The sequence below is a fragment of the Malaya genurostris genome, chromosome 3 (assembly GCF_030247185.1).
Source record: "Malaya genurostris strain Urasoe2022 chromosome 3, Malgen_1.1, whole genome shotgun sequence".
Classification (NCBI taxonomy): Eukaryota; Metazoa; Arthropoda; class Insecta; order Diptera; family Culicidae; genus Malaya; species Malaya genurostris.
In genome coordinates, this window is record NC_080572.1 from 88,934,904 (window position 1) to 88,949,561 (window position 14,658).

General features: G+C 38.0%; 1 protein-coding gene across 1 annotated transcript in view; it reads right to left on the reverse strand.

The window, feature by feature from the left end:
* Positions 1 to 1,645: 1,645 nt before the first annotated feature.
* LOC131439405 (protein stum) overlaps positions 1,646 to 14,658 on the reverse strand; it is a 215,749-nt gene continuing 202,736 nt past the window's right edge. The window contains exons 5-10 of the mRNA XM_058610367.1: positions 13,012 to 13,351; positions 12,714 to 12,946; positions 11,865 to 11,979; positions 11,700 to 11,798; positions 2,833 to 3,055; positions 1,646 to 2,766 (exon numbers count right to left, since the gene is read on the reverse strand). Coding sequence (XP_058466350.1) covers positions 2,621 to 2,766; positions 2,833 to 3,055; positions 11,700 to 11,798; positions 11,865 to 11,979; positions 12,714 to 12,946; positions 13,012 to 13,351 — 1,156 coding nt within the window. The 3' untranslated portion in view covers positions 1,646 to 2,620. The remainder of the gene's footprint in view (positions 2,767 to 2,832; positions 3,056 to 11,699; positions 11,799 to 11,864; positions 11,980 to 12,713; positions 12,947 to 13,011; positions 13,352 to 14,658) is intronic.

Sequence of the window (14,658 nt, forward strand, 5' to 3'; positions counted from 1 at the left end):
TATAGAAACATTTCCTTACCCCATCTACCCCTATTTGTACTATTGAATAAACGATAAAAATGTTGCAAATCACTACTGCCGATATGGTTCCATTTGTCATTGGCAGGTGTCGCTACCGGTATTTCAGCTTTGCGACAATGTGATAATTTCTCTAGAAAGTATGATACGCTAAACTAAAATGGCAAGTAAAAGACGTCGCGTCAATTTCAAAAGTCTGTAAATTTCGACTAAAGTCTGCGAAAAAGTCGATTTTCGAAAGTTTGCAAAAAAGTCTGTAACAAACAATGTCTGCAGCACTATATACGAAATTTGCAGATTTACAGACAAATCTGCCGACCTGGCACCTTTTAACGGAACACATTCATAAAGTGAACGAAAATTCAATGACCTTTACAATGTCACTTTCAATAATCCGATTCGGATTGACCAAGCACCCAGAAACTCAGTCTGTCTTTGAGACAATGTAGGAAATGTTCTCAGTGCTTGAGGGCAGAGTTACCACGCCATTTCTTCAATAATCTGTATCAATCACAAAAATATTTCTATACTACATCTGTATTTGAATCTATTCCAACACAAGCCATCTCCGAGAATCGTTATTTTATGCATGAACAATGAATAATTTGGTATAAATTTCACAAAATCGGTGCACCTGGCAACGTTGCTGGAAAGTGCGGAGAAAGTGTAAACAACTTGAACTAAATCATTCAGTTTAAACCGAAATCTTGGTTTCCTGGTACTGCTGTCATGAAATGTTTATTTGTGCAGATATTGGTCCTGACCCCTCCCGAAATCAGAAACAGAAATAAAAAAAAGTTTAATACGAAGCGAACAGAGTCAAAACTAAATAAAATGGAAATTAAATACGGGGAAAAATAAACGACAATAATAACAAGACACTTAGTTGTACTGAATGGCTGGAAAGAGAAAGTGTGCGAGCTTGCCATAGTTAGGCAAGATTCTGCAAATGAGAAAGATATCCTACCGATGGATCTCGCACATACTTTTTTAGGACTAAAAAGACGAGCGCAAGTGCACTTCGAGTACATGTTAGGCTGAATACATTCACCCTTATTCTGAGTAACGACGTATTCCGTATTTTTGATCGTATTTCATTCGTATTCCCAATAACGCTAGCAAAATCAAAGGTAGCTAGGATTCGACCAAACCATATTCGATCGAAAAACCAATACGCCGTTATTCAGAATAAGGGCGATTATTATATGTACGTCAGAGAACAGAATGGTTACCCGCTAATGAACAGAAGTCCTGTTTCAAAGCGGCACGAGTGCCTGGAAGGGAGGCTCAATAGGTCGGAAAGATCATGATACCGGTTTTCTGGGATTTTCATAGTATACTTTTGTAGTACTAAAGTGATCAGCAGTTTAGTGCTCCAACTCCAACTTCACCTGATTTGGCCTCCTCGAACTGTTATCTGTTCCCAAACCTCAAGTCATCTCTGAGAAATCGATGTGAATTTCGTTTAGGAAATTTTAGACTGCTACTTCCGGCACCTGATACCGCAACCTATACAGATAAAGTATGTTTGTAGGGCCATCAACTAATATGACCTACAAATTGAGAAGATGCTTTCCGTTCTCCACGAATCGAAGTAAGGGAACTATCTCGGACCACTTCTTACAATCTATCACAAGTCTTGAGGATTTGTGTGCTCTAGAAATGGGAATTTAGAAGGTCTTAGACATGTGGGACTGAAATGACATGACAGTAAATGTTAAGAAATGTACTACAATAACCTTCTCACGGTCACAGTCACAGTCACAAATTTAATTTAAATTCGTAATAATGACAGTGTAAAAGTTTAAGGTGTCTGGTTAAAACACCAGTAAATGGCGCATCAGAAATTATCTACTTAAGCAATCTTCAGTAACATTATTTTTCCATCTGAGGATCCCTCCTGAAACGAAATGCTGGGTACGGGCCTGTATATAATGCATTATGGGCACAGAATTCACGCGTGACAAACAATTTGAATGATTAGTAAAATTATGAACAATTTAGCATTCGAAATGTAATCATACTAATAAACGTATTTGGAATCAAAGCTGATAAAAAAACTAATGTAATCATTTTAGCCTGCAAATGAATTGCGAGACATAAACAAAGATCATCTATTTTCAAAAACCATTCAGAGTTGTATCTATATTTTTCTCATAAAAAATATGAATGAGCCTAAGATATAATGTAGTTTTATATAAAAAAAATCGCAATGAAAATGATAATAAATGATGGAATATCGGATGAGTTAATTCAAACCAATAGACTTCAGTGTAATATTGTAAAATGTGAAAAGTCATTACTTTATTCTTCCCTTTGCAACGTTAGTCCGTTTGTTTGGAGTAGTTTAACAGTATATAGTAGAAAGTACATAGTAAAAACGACTCGAAGCTCTGCTTCCGTACAGATCCTGACCGGTACGACCAAACATCGAAAGGATCGCTACAAAAAGATCGGGTCTAAAAACGGGGGAAATTGGCCTACACGGGTCGCCATGAGTTGAAGTGGTTCGTGCGGAAAAGTGTTGATCGCTTGTTGCAACATTAGCAGCCAGGAGTTGTGCTGTTTGGTGTGTACAGTATAGCAGACGAGCCCAACAAACCTATCGACCCGTTTCAACGTCCCGTCGATTGCTCTGGGACACCATCGCCACCGGTGGGTTGGAGGCACCCGTTCGCTGCGAAAGTGTCGTCTGTTCTTCGGCCGCCTCCTGTTCGGCTTCCATTTCCAATATCTTTTGATGTTGTTCTGAAAGAAAAGGAAATTTTTTTGGATCATTGGCTCGAAAGGATTTCAAAGGCAACTGATACTTACTAGCTAAGCGAAGCATGATCGTACCCCACCAGATTGCCCAGCCCCAACCGACGACGCAGAAGATAATGGTGAAACACTGGGACACCCCTACGATGCAGTTGATGATGAACGAACCGATGCGGCCCTTGATCGAGTCGTGCTGAGAAAAGCGTGGCTTTCCGATACACAAACATAGACCTCCGGACAGAATGGTTCCCGTTCCGGGTATCACAATATTCAAAACCTGAAAGAGTGAAGTGAGCGGTCAGATTTTATTTGAAAAGATGATATGGGTTATGAATGATATCTTTTTTTTGACAAATATTATTTTAACAAACATTAAGTCGGCTCCATCTCATACCTACACGGGCAAAATTCCGATTCTAGAAATGAGCCAAAACAAGTCATGATTTGGGGGAAAATAATATATTTTCATGTTATGATTATACACCATGATTAAAATTTCTCGGATCATGATCCATTCGGACTGATTTCGATGAAATTTACACGTAACGCACTCGAAGTTGTTGGGTATAACTTCAGGCGTGTTTCTACGACGATGGTAATTTTTGCAACATAAATTCAGGCGTTACGTGTAATTTTTGCAACGATGGTCATTTTTGCAATATAAAATCAGTGAAAAGCACGACGAACTTCTTTTAAAATGAAAATATTCTGTTTTTGAAAAACGACGACGCAAGAGATAACGTGTTTACGTGCGTTCATTACTTCAGTTTTGATTTCATGTTTCAGAATTTAAACACTTAAACGAACTGCATGAGAAAACACGAGTGAATCAAGCCTCTTAAAAGGAAACTCTATGTCGAATTCTTGCAAAAAAATCATCTTATTCATAATATTCAGGTGCATCAATACAGTTTGTGTTGTTATATATATATATGAAACAAATTAATCAAAGTGGTTGAAAAACATATTTTTCTGATTTTCGTTAGATGGTGTTCCAAATTCACAATCGAATTAAATGCTAGCTCTCGGAATATTATTCTAGTAACAACGATCACGTCAAATATGTAATTGATGTTTGTCAAATGAAAGCGTAGCCGTGCTTAGTCTCTTATGAAGTCAATTTTCGGTTCATTATCTTTATTTTTATGTTATGTTTAATTCTCTATCAGCCGGTGGGTAAAACAACACGATTTTTAAATAACATGCTTCAGGATCAAGTAAACATTTTCAATAGCTCTTGCTTTTCAATGTCTGCTTTTTGCTTTACCATTAATCTATTAATCTATCACATCACAGAGGCAGAGGGTTCAAAGTGATATCCGGGTAGAAAATTAGAGTTACGAGCTTTGAAAGAAATGCATTCTTCAAGTAACGCATTTTCGAACCATGATTAATTTTCGTGGGAGAAGAGTTATTGCCCCTGATTTCATGATAAGTTAAAATGATTTTCTAATCATAACAGCAGTAACGGATTTCTTTCCGTGTAACAATGGAGCCAACTACTATCCAGCATACGAATCATATGCGATCATATGCGATCATATCACATGCTTTTTTAAAAGTGTCTTTTCGTATAAATTTAAGTGAATTTATGTTGTGACTACTAATTTTTCTAATAGTGTTTCGACCATACTTTTAAACTTTGTTGAAATTGGTTCCGTATATTTCCACATCCTCGAGATATTGATACTTGAATATGTAATATTTTGTAATTAAATTGCTCAAAAACTTTTTAGTTAGCAAATTTAAAAATATGCAGTCTTTGAGAAAAATATGTATTTTGCTAATTAAAATATAATTGTAGAACATCAGAAAATTCTAAAATTGGAACCACAGGACCTTTCATTTGAATCTATCTTTGTGAAAATCGGTCGCGCCATCTATGAGAAAAGTTAGAACATATATTTTCTTTTATTTGCACATTTTACCCCATAACTCCCGAACCGGAAGTCGGATCCGAATAATATTCAGGATTTTTTATGGGACCTCAAGACCTTTCATTTGAATCTAAGTTTGTGAAAATCGGTTCAGCCATCTCTGAGAAAAGTTGGTGCACTTATTTTCACAATTTTTTGCGCATTTTACCCCATAATTCCAGAACCAGAAGTCGGATCCAAATGATATTCAGGAATTTTGTATGGGACTATAAGACCTTTCATTTGAATCTAAGTTTGTGAAAATCGGTTCAGCCATCTCCGAGAAAAGTTGATGCAAAAAACGTTACATACACACATACGCACATACACACACAGACATTTTGCGTACTCGACGAACTGAGTCGAATGGTATATGACACTCGGCCCTCCGGACCTCGGTTCAAAAGTCGGTTTTCATAGTGATTGAATATGTTAACCTTTCTATATGAGAAAGGCAAAAACGCGTGTTTTGACATGATTGGGACCACTGTGCAATGGCTCGAACAACCCCATGGGGCTGATCCTTGTAGATTTTTGTTTCACTTATAGAGATTTTAATCTTAAGATCATTCGCCTCTTCGGGCCAGAAAAGCTATCTGACCCCATGTGCGGGGTTGGGGATCGAACCCAGATGGGCTGCATGAAAGGCATCGACTAACCCATCACGCTTTACTCGTCCCCCAGTCCTCAGTTAGGCGGCCATGTTGTTGTTATAAGCATCTTTGCAAACTAGAAATTTTTTGAACTAATTTAAAGAACTCCCTACTCGTCCCATGGTTAGTTATATTGAGGAGTCGGTAGAAGGTAAAAGTTAAGTCACTAGAAGATTTCCGCTTGCTTAAATGACCCTCTGTCACCCCCACTCACCTTTCCGTTCTATATATTCACATCCTTGCTCTCCCTTGAGTACTATCTTTCTATAATTTTCATTTTCTGTTTCTACAAAAATGGCCTATGGTTAGGTGAACATCGCATAAAAAGGAAAAAGAAATATTGACTACTATACTTAGTCGTTAAAAAAGGAAAAAAGCTATCTTTTAGTATTTGATTCCAGTGACGATATAAAAGTCTATCAATCAACGGACAAATCACAAATTAATATGAAAATCTGTGAAATCCATTCATATTATAATTTGAAACCAATTTGAAATGATATTCATTTTTTTTCGATGACTGAGTGGAAACATATATTGGAAAAGCCAAACGAATGGAAAACTAACTGAAAAGATGATTTATTGGAAAAATATACGCTCAGAGACAGTACTTTATTCAAGGAAGTAATGGCATCATGAAACTTTACTGTCAAACTCAGAGTTGTATGAACCGACTTGACGTTGCATATTGAGCGTTGAAATTCCATGTCATATTATAAAGTCACCAATTCAAACCAGATAAATATATGAAATAACAATTCAATTGTTGTGGATGAAAAAAACTATAAAACTTCGTCGTTGAATGTTCTTGTGAGTGCGGCGATGACTGATTGAATCTACCATCCTACAACCACAATCTATTGGAATAACATCTTTTAGCATCATTTTGTTATAAGAATTTCATTTTATTAGTTAATACAGATTAATACAGATTTTTTATGCAAAGAATACAGATTTTCTATGAAAATATCTGGCATCTCTAATCACAATCGTAAGGGCAGTTCGAAACATTTCACGCGCTTCAACTAGAGATGGTCGGGTATCGGGTATTTTACCCGAAACCCGACCCGTACCCGTACCCGTCGGGTACGGGTAAAAAAATTTACTGCTCACACGGGTACGGGTCGGGTACGGGTAAATTTTTTTTTCGGATCGTTTACCCGACCATTTATACACATAAATATGTTTACACGTTAACGAGATTTTCTCATTGCAAAACAGTTCTTCCGAAAAATAATCAATTTGATTCAAGGGGTTTTGACATTCGCGCCTAGGACCAGACCTGTCAACTGGCATCTTTTTCCAGAAAAAAACATTTTTTTCTTCATTTAAAAAAAAGATCAATCATAGTTACGTGAAAAGTTATGTGAATATTTCCCGCCCAACTTTGTTTATAACATATTTAATAAGACACACTGCCTTAGCTCCATGATGTTGCGGTCGGAATCTACTTTTCACGTAGGTTTTAATGGACTGCCATTTTAAAGCTTTAATGCACAATCCAGTAAAAATTATTTGATTCATGTACTGCCCATACTCGCATATCAGTCTCATATCGATTTTCGCCAATTTTGAGTTAGCTTGAGGAATGGAGTCTTTCCTCAATATACTCTCAGAAATTGCAATGAAAGTTGAGGGTTTGTTCAGTAAAATATAAAAAAATATCAACTCATTTCTGTGTCCCATATGCTAAAGTACCCGCATATCAGTCCCATTCAGTGCAAAATTTCAATAATTTCATTTGTTGCAATATTGGAACAGCAAAGGTGTATTACCGATATTTCATGTAATAATACCAAGATTTAGCATTAGAGAGCAAAGCAAAGTCTTGGCATTACATTCCTTTCGTGGAATTTGGCCTTTCTGTTTCAACAGACTTCACAGCCGATTCTTAGCATACAGAATCATTGCATGGCTAGTACTATGGATCCTACTGACACTAAGAATCCTTCCAGGTCGGGGCTCGAACATACGACTGCTGGCTTGTAAGACCAGCGTCCTATGCATTGCATTAGGGAGTACAATAAATAAAAAAATTCGGAAATAAACTTTTGATCGTCTTTTTTTCATTCATGCCGATTTCCCATAAGGGGACTGATATGCAAGTATGGGCAGTATATAAAATGTAGTGTAGTACTCATATCACATTCAGATACCAGAAAACTGTTGTTTTAAATATTGGTTGGAGATTTTCAAAATTTTCATAAAAATCATTAGGATTCTTACCATAAAAACATGAACATTTATTTCAGGAAATCTTCATAGAAGTTCTTCTTATTCTGCACTTCTGGGTGGTGTCACCTCACTTGAATTGACACCGATTGATGGCACAGCAAGTTGGGCTATATTGCCAGTTAATTTTCGTTTCTTTTCACTGGACTACAAGTGAAAATCTCGATGCGTGACAACGTGGAGTCGCAAAAGTACGGGTGAAAATCTCGATGCGTGACAACGTGGAGTCGCAAAAGTACGGGTGAAAATCTTTTCTCGCGAAATACTCAAATTTTCACCGTGTTCACTCGTTGAGGGTTCCACCGGTTCAATGGCTGTAAAAACCACCAGCTACCGATAACATCGTGGGTGTGGGTTTGTGAGGCTTACAAAACGAGCATAGTTGACAGATTAATTCAAATCAAAATCATAATTCATTTTGCTTTGTAGTAAAAAGTTGTAACCAACAAAATTTCCTACGAATGTTCAAACTACTTACACTTGAAGGACTCACTGTTCACCATGTTCAAAATTGAATTTTTCACACCGGGAATACACGTACATTGTTTGATTCTTTGGTCAATTCACGTAAACGAACTGATAACACACTATTCATTTTAGGGGATGTTCGCATAACATTCATTTTCGTCACTTATAATATTCAATTCAACATTTGGAACTATTTTACGTGATTTTTCAAGTGATTCGAATGTGAATTTTTATTTGTGTGTCAAGATAATGAGCACGCTTACTTGTGGTTCTAAAGAATTGGATCAAAAGTCGCACTGTTTCGTAAAAACCATACCTACCCAAAATTGAATACAACGGGTATTACGACATTTTGGGTAAATATGGAGAAGCCGATCTCAGAGAGTGACGGTTTGGTGCGGATTTTTGTCTGGCGGCATCATTGGGTCATTTTTCTTTCGCCACGGTCAATGGCGAGCGGTACCGCGTCATCATTAGCGATTGGTTCTTCCCGTTACTGGAAGAGGAAGACTTGGCCACCTTTTGGTTCCAACAAGACGGCGCTTCGTGCCACACAGCCAACGCTACGATCGATCATCTGTGCAAAGTCTTCGAAGATCGAATTATCAGTCGAAATTCGGATGTCGTTTGGCTGCCTCGGAGCTGTGATTTGACGCCGTTAGACTATTATCTTTGAGCGGCTGTCAAAGATAAGTGTTATGTGGACAAATCAGAGACAATTCAAGCCTTGAAGGATAACATTCGTGCATCCATAGCTGAAATAAAGCTGCATACAATCGAAAATGTATTAAAAAGCTGGACCGACCGTATGGCGTACTGCAAGGCCAGCCAAGGCAGCCATTTGAATGAAATTATATTGCACAGTTACCCGGAAGGATTGTACTTTAATATGAAAAAATAAATTTTGAATTCGAATGAACCGTTTGTTTTTTTTTGCATATTTAAAAAAAAGTTACATTACATTATTCATGCTTCACAGTGTATTTATATGTTTAAAAGAAAACAAGCACTTTAATGTATTTTTCTTACCAACTAGAGCCTGATACGGCTCGATATCTAAAACACTTTATTTTTTCCATACTGAATTTTGATAAAATTTTTACTACTCATTCGGGTCGGGTACGGGTACAGATAATTTTTAATCGGGTACGGGTCGGGTACGGGTAAATTTTTATATTTTTTTTCGGGTACGGGTCGGGTACGGGTAATTTTTATTTATTATTGATCGGGTACGGGTAATTTTTTAAATTTTTAATCGGGCACGGGTCGGGTACGGATAATTTTTTTTTGCTGATCACTCGGGTACGGGTCAGGTTCGGGTATAAGAATTTCTATACCCGACCATCTCTAGCTTCAACTTTCAGTATATCCAGTAGATTCATACGGTCCGTTACCTTCTGTCGGAGTCAGTTCCGTCACCGTAACCGTCGAAATCAGTTGAATGCATTCTTATGGAATCATGTACAGACAATTTTACCTTCATGGAACGTCTTAATGGCCGCCTGATGCGAACGTCACGGTAAAGAAAGTATTAAACTAGTTTTGGCGGACGCTGACATTCCGGTGATGGTAACGAAAGGAGACGCACCGTCTGAATCGTAACGCGAAGTAGAAATCGCTCTGCACGCTAGCAGCGGTTTTCATTTCCGGAATTTTTTTCATGGGCCACCATAATAAATCTAGCAAAGAATGGCGATATTGTCACAATTTAATCATTCGGTAGCTCGATCGTAGCAGGCGTGCGTGTCGGTCACGAATGCACTCCGTTCGCGTCAAAGTTTTGTTTACTAGCAAAACTTGCGTTTGTTTTGACAAAATAAGTTTTTCTGACGAGGTTTTATAAAAAAATAGTAAAATATTTTATATAAAACATCGTCGATTGCATTAGTTTGTTGTGTTTTGTGTTATTTTTTTTTATTTTGCAATATTCTCCTAACCAGAGACCATTTTTTGTAGAAACAGACAATGAAAATTATACAATGATAGTACTCAAGGAAGAGCAAGGATGTGAATATATAGAACGGAAAGGTGAGACGTGACAGAGGGTCATTAAGCAAGCAGAAATCTTATAGTAACTTAACTTTTACCTTCTACCAGAGGAGTTAGGCTTAGGCATCTGAACAATGCCTGCTGCTTGCTTAATGACCCTCTGTCACGTCTCACCTTTCCGTTCTATATATTCACATCCTTGCTCTCCCTTGAGTACTATCATTCTATAATTTTCATTGTCTGTTTCTACAAACAAAATGGTCTCTGGTTAGGAGAATATCGCAAAAAGAAAAAAGAAATATTGACTACTAAACTTAGTCGTTAAAAAAGAAAAAGTTTTGTTTTATGTTTGTGTTCGTTCGGAAATTCAAGATAAACCGGAGGTCGCCATCTTGAATTTTAAAACTACCTCAAACATTGTTTTCCGACTTCTACTCATCAAACCTGGTCCGAAAATACCAAAATTGTAAGGGTTTTTAAGGAATATCAATAAATCGGAAGTCGCCATATTGGATTTTGAAACAATCTTTTTCTTGCACGTACTCTTCACAGCTTTACAATAGCCATACAATTGGATGTTTTAATAAAACAACACTATTTCTACGAAGGACATCCCAAATAACGTAAACTTTTTTTTGCCAACTAAAGACTGTCCCAGAAAGTATAGACGCACTTTGATTTCGCTGTAAATAATTCACAAGTGAAGATATTCAAAGAAGCAAGATCAGGGCCAGATGACTTGTGGCTTCGCATCATGGGTAGAAGTCGTTTTTGTAAATATTCCTTGATGTATATTTCGCTGTTCATTGAAGCAGTGGTGATGAAGGGTTTCGAAATCTTACCGCAGCTACAAATTGCTTGCCAGACCATAGCTTTCTTACCAAATTTTTCTACTTCAATCGATTAACACTTGCCCTTCTCGCACCGTATAATATTGTGGTCCCGGCAAGGATTTGTAATCGAGTTTCACGTAGGTTTCGTCGTCCATGATTATGCAGTTCAAATTTCCAGCAAGAATCGTATTGTACAGCTTTCGAACCCTCGGCCTGATCGATGCTTCTTGTTTCGAACTACGTTTTGGTTGTTTCTGCTTCTTATAGGTTCGAAGATTCAAACGTTCTTTAGCACGAAGAACATTTGACTTCGAAGTGCCCACTTTATTGGCCACATCCCGAACTGAAACCTTCTTCTTTTGCTCGAACCCCTTCAGTATACGTTTATCCAACTGAGGGTTAGCAGGACGTTTTTTTCGACCCGTTTTCGGTTTATTCTTAATAGTGTTATCCTCACCGAACTTTCTGATTGCATTTCGCACGGATTTTTCACTTACTCCTTCCATTTTTGCTATCTTTCTCAGTGACTGTTCGCGTTCTATGCACCATTTGTACACAATTTTTCGACGTTGTTCTGCTGAAAGTCGACGCATTTCGAAACAAACTAATGTAAACGAATAAACAACTGCACAAGTGGTAGGAGAAGAGTGTAAACAACAGGAAGCAGCCATAAAAATTGACAGATTCTGAACCTTTGGGAAATGGCAGCGGTTTTTTGTTGCGTCCATACTTTCTGGGACAGTCTTTACCTGGATTTACGAATCCCCATTTAGTTCGTAAATGGAGGTTTCGGTGTATCTAAACAAATTCAAAGTTATTATTTAACGTACCAAACAAAAGTAAGCCAAGCAGATCGGTAGCACCGGAATTGCCGCACGCATCATCGAGGAATGCTCGACGAGTGACATGTCGATTTTCGGTCGTAGATCCTGCAACGAGAATTACATTCGTTAGCGCACCCGTGTAGAAAATATATCCAAAGCAATTCCTCTTACTTCCGGTGGTATCGTTGGGGCTATGCTCTGCTTCTTGCTAAAAATGCTAGTTCTCCGGCTGTTGCTGTCACCCTTTTTAGGGCAACACATGATACAGCAACTCATGCAGTTGAAGCTTATAGAAAAAAAGAAGAAAAAACAATAACGTTTTGTTTATTGGCATATTGTCGCAAAACTGAAATGTAGAAGCGCTGCTTGTTTAGAGATGATACTTTCAGCAAGAGCTGTCAAATCGGTAGGAAAATTTCTAATTAGTTCACCTTTTCAACGATTTCTTATAAAAACGGGCAAGTATATTTGAAAAATCATAGTAGAAGTTGAAAACGTTTCTACTCTGAGGTGGTAGTGTTGATCTTAGTTCATTGTGCGAAATCTACCGTTTATTCAGAATAGAGCATTAAACTTGGTTTGATACCATTTTTCAAATTCCTGGAAATAACAAATAAAGTATCCAAAATAAATAGTACTCGATCGCTATACATTCTAGTACTCGAGAAATCAACATTACACTGATTTCTGTTTAAAAAAATGTTGATCCGAACAATCCTAACCTTACCCAATTTCAAACATTTCTGAAGATTTTCCATGTTTAATCGTAGTTTACACTAGAAAAAGTAGTAGTAGTAGTAGTAGTAGTAATCACTTTGAAATCGATTTTCCTCTACTGCGAGTGTGCTTTTATTTTTCTATTTAGTACTATTGAATAAACGATAAAAATGTTGCAAATCACTACTGCCGATATGAAAACTACTGAAAGAATCCTCCTTTTCTTGGTTCCATTTTTAATTGGCAGGTGTCGCTACCGGTAAATCAGCTTTGCGACAATGTGCCAATCGCATTCGAACTCACCTGGACTTAACCGGCACCTTCTTTTTTGTTGGCTTTGGCTGCAACTTGGGCCGTTTTCGTTTGAAGCAGAAACAACACTTGACGGTTTCCATCTCAACCGGTTCGGGTTCCATCTTTTGACGTTGCATCTGATCACGCCCCTTGCGGAATCGACTACAGCACAACAATTTACTCCAACAGGATCTACATCGGGAGGGTTTCTCTGCGGGGTCACTGTCGATTGATGAACGAGGCTAAAAACGAATTCATTTACTCAAACTACCGACCGATTTCAAATTCGGAACCTAATCCGACTTACCACTAATTCCCGGGACTTGTTCCGACGGCAGCTGGCGCAACAGTTCAACGACTGCCAACAGGATTTCTTCGGAGTGGCCGCCGGTTGTGCTTCCGCCGGAGATGTTTTCGAACGACGACAACTGCGACAGCAGTTGAGACCCTTCCAGCAGGAAGCTTTCGGTTTGGTGTCCGGTTTTGACTTTGACTGCTGTTTGCTCTGGTCACCGGTTCCGGCCGTTTTTCTTTTGCCGCAGCACGAGCTACAGCTGAAGCACCGCTTGAACGGAAGGCACGTTTTGGTCCAACAGGGCGCACAACAGGCACAACATTTCGATTTTCCAGTCTCGTTAAACTCGTCGCTGTCGGGAGGGGAGAAGTGAAAGAAAAAAAACATTTTTTTCATTAACTGGTGAGCCTAAATCATTAATCATGTTCATTTGAATATGTCTTGAATTCGCTATGCAAAGCTGCGAGAAACTTACCGAATCATTACTTTAGGGAACTACGTGATTAATCTTAATTATTTTTACCGAAACACGTTAAGTTGTGGCAAGGTTGTTCATAAACGTTTGGGCAACCGGCCTGTTACTTTTGTGAATAGAGGAAAAAATGCCAAACGCTCGGCAGTACGTGTGACAAGAACAGTTGAAACTGTAGCTGTTCACAATGAATATACGAGTGGAAAATTGCTATTGCTTAAGTCACGCTATACGTGAGAAAAAAGTTCTGTCCCTGGCGAATGTCCTTCGCTGAAACCGTACAAACAATTTGTCGATCAAATGGAGATTGTTTCACTTTCAACAGGCATACTGTCAATTGGTCACAGCGGTACCAACGTTTGGCTTCCTACCAAACGGTCTGATAGCTGCATAAATCCGCTGGTTGAATGTGGCAAATTTTCCACTGCGGAAGTGGACATGTTACCGCAGCTGATATATTTCTCGGGTTTATTTAATGACGTCTTATCATGCGGCACACGTCAACGCGCATACAAATGTCCGCCATCGGACCGGATTCGTGCATCGTGTTTTTGTTTCATTTCTGAATGGACATGAGGCTAGCTATAACTTATTCCATTGGATAGTAGAATTTTCAATGGTCAAAAAAAATAGCAGTGAAGAGTGCGGAATGTTTCAATCGGGAGGAGTAAAATTTTATAATTTTATATAGAAGCTGTTCAGTCTTTCAAATATTCATCGAAAGATTTTAAAATCTAATAATATTGAGCTCCTGGGTTTAAAACCATGTAATCTTTTCTGAATGCAGGAATTAAATTCTGAAACTGAATTCAGGAAGTAAATACTGAAACAGAGTTCTGGATTTAAAATTTTGTTCCAGAACCCAAATCTTTAGTTCACATCTTAAATTGTGTTCAATAAATCCGAAGTTAAAAAAAATCCCCGTGTTAAATCTAAAAAGCCAAATTCAAAAGTAAAAACTGTATCTCCTGGATTGTCAAAATCACAAATCAATCCACAAACATACCAAGAAAAGACAGTGGGCTCCGTTTCACATTCACCAACAGGATTACTGAAGTTTTCAGAAATTGTAGAATGGATTTTCGCAGCATTCAATACGCAGCTGAACCACTAAAGACCATCAAAACGGCATTCCTCCCAATAGCTAGAACTTTTTTGAAGCAGTTAAACGCCAATTCTCTCAGGTT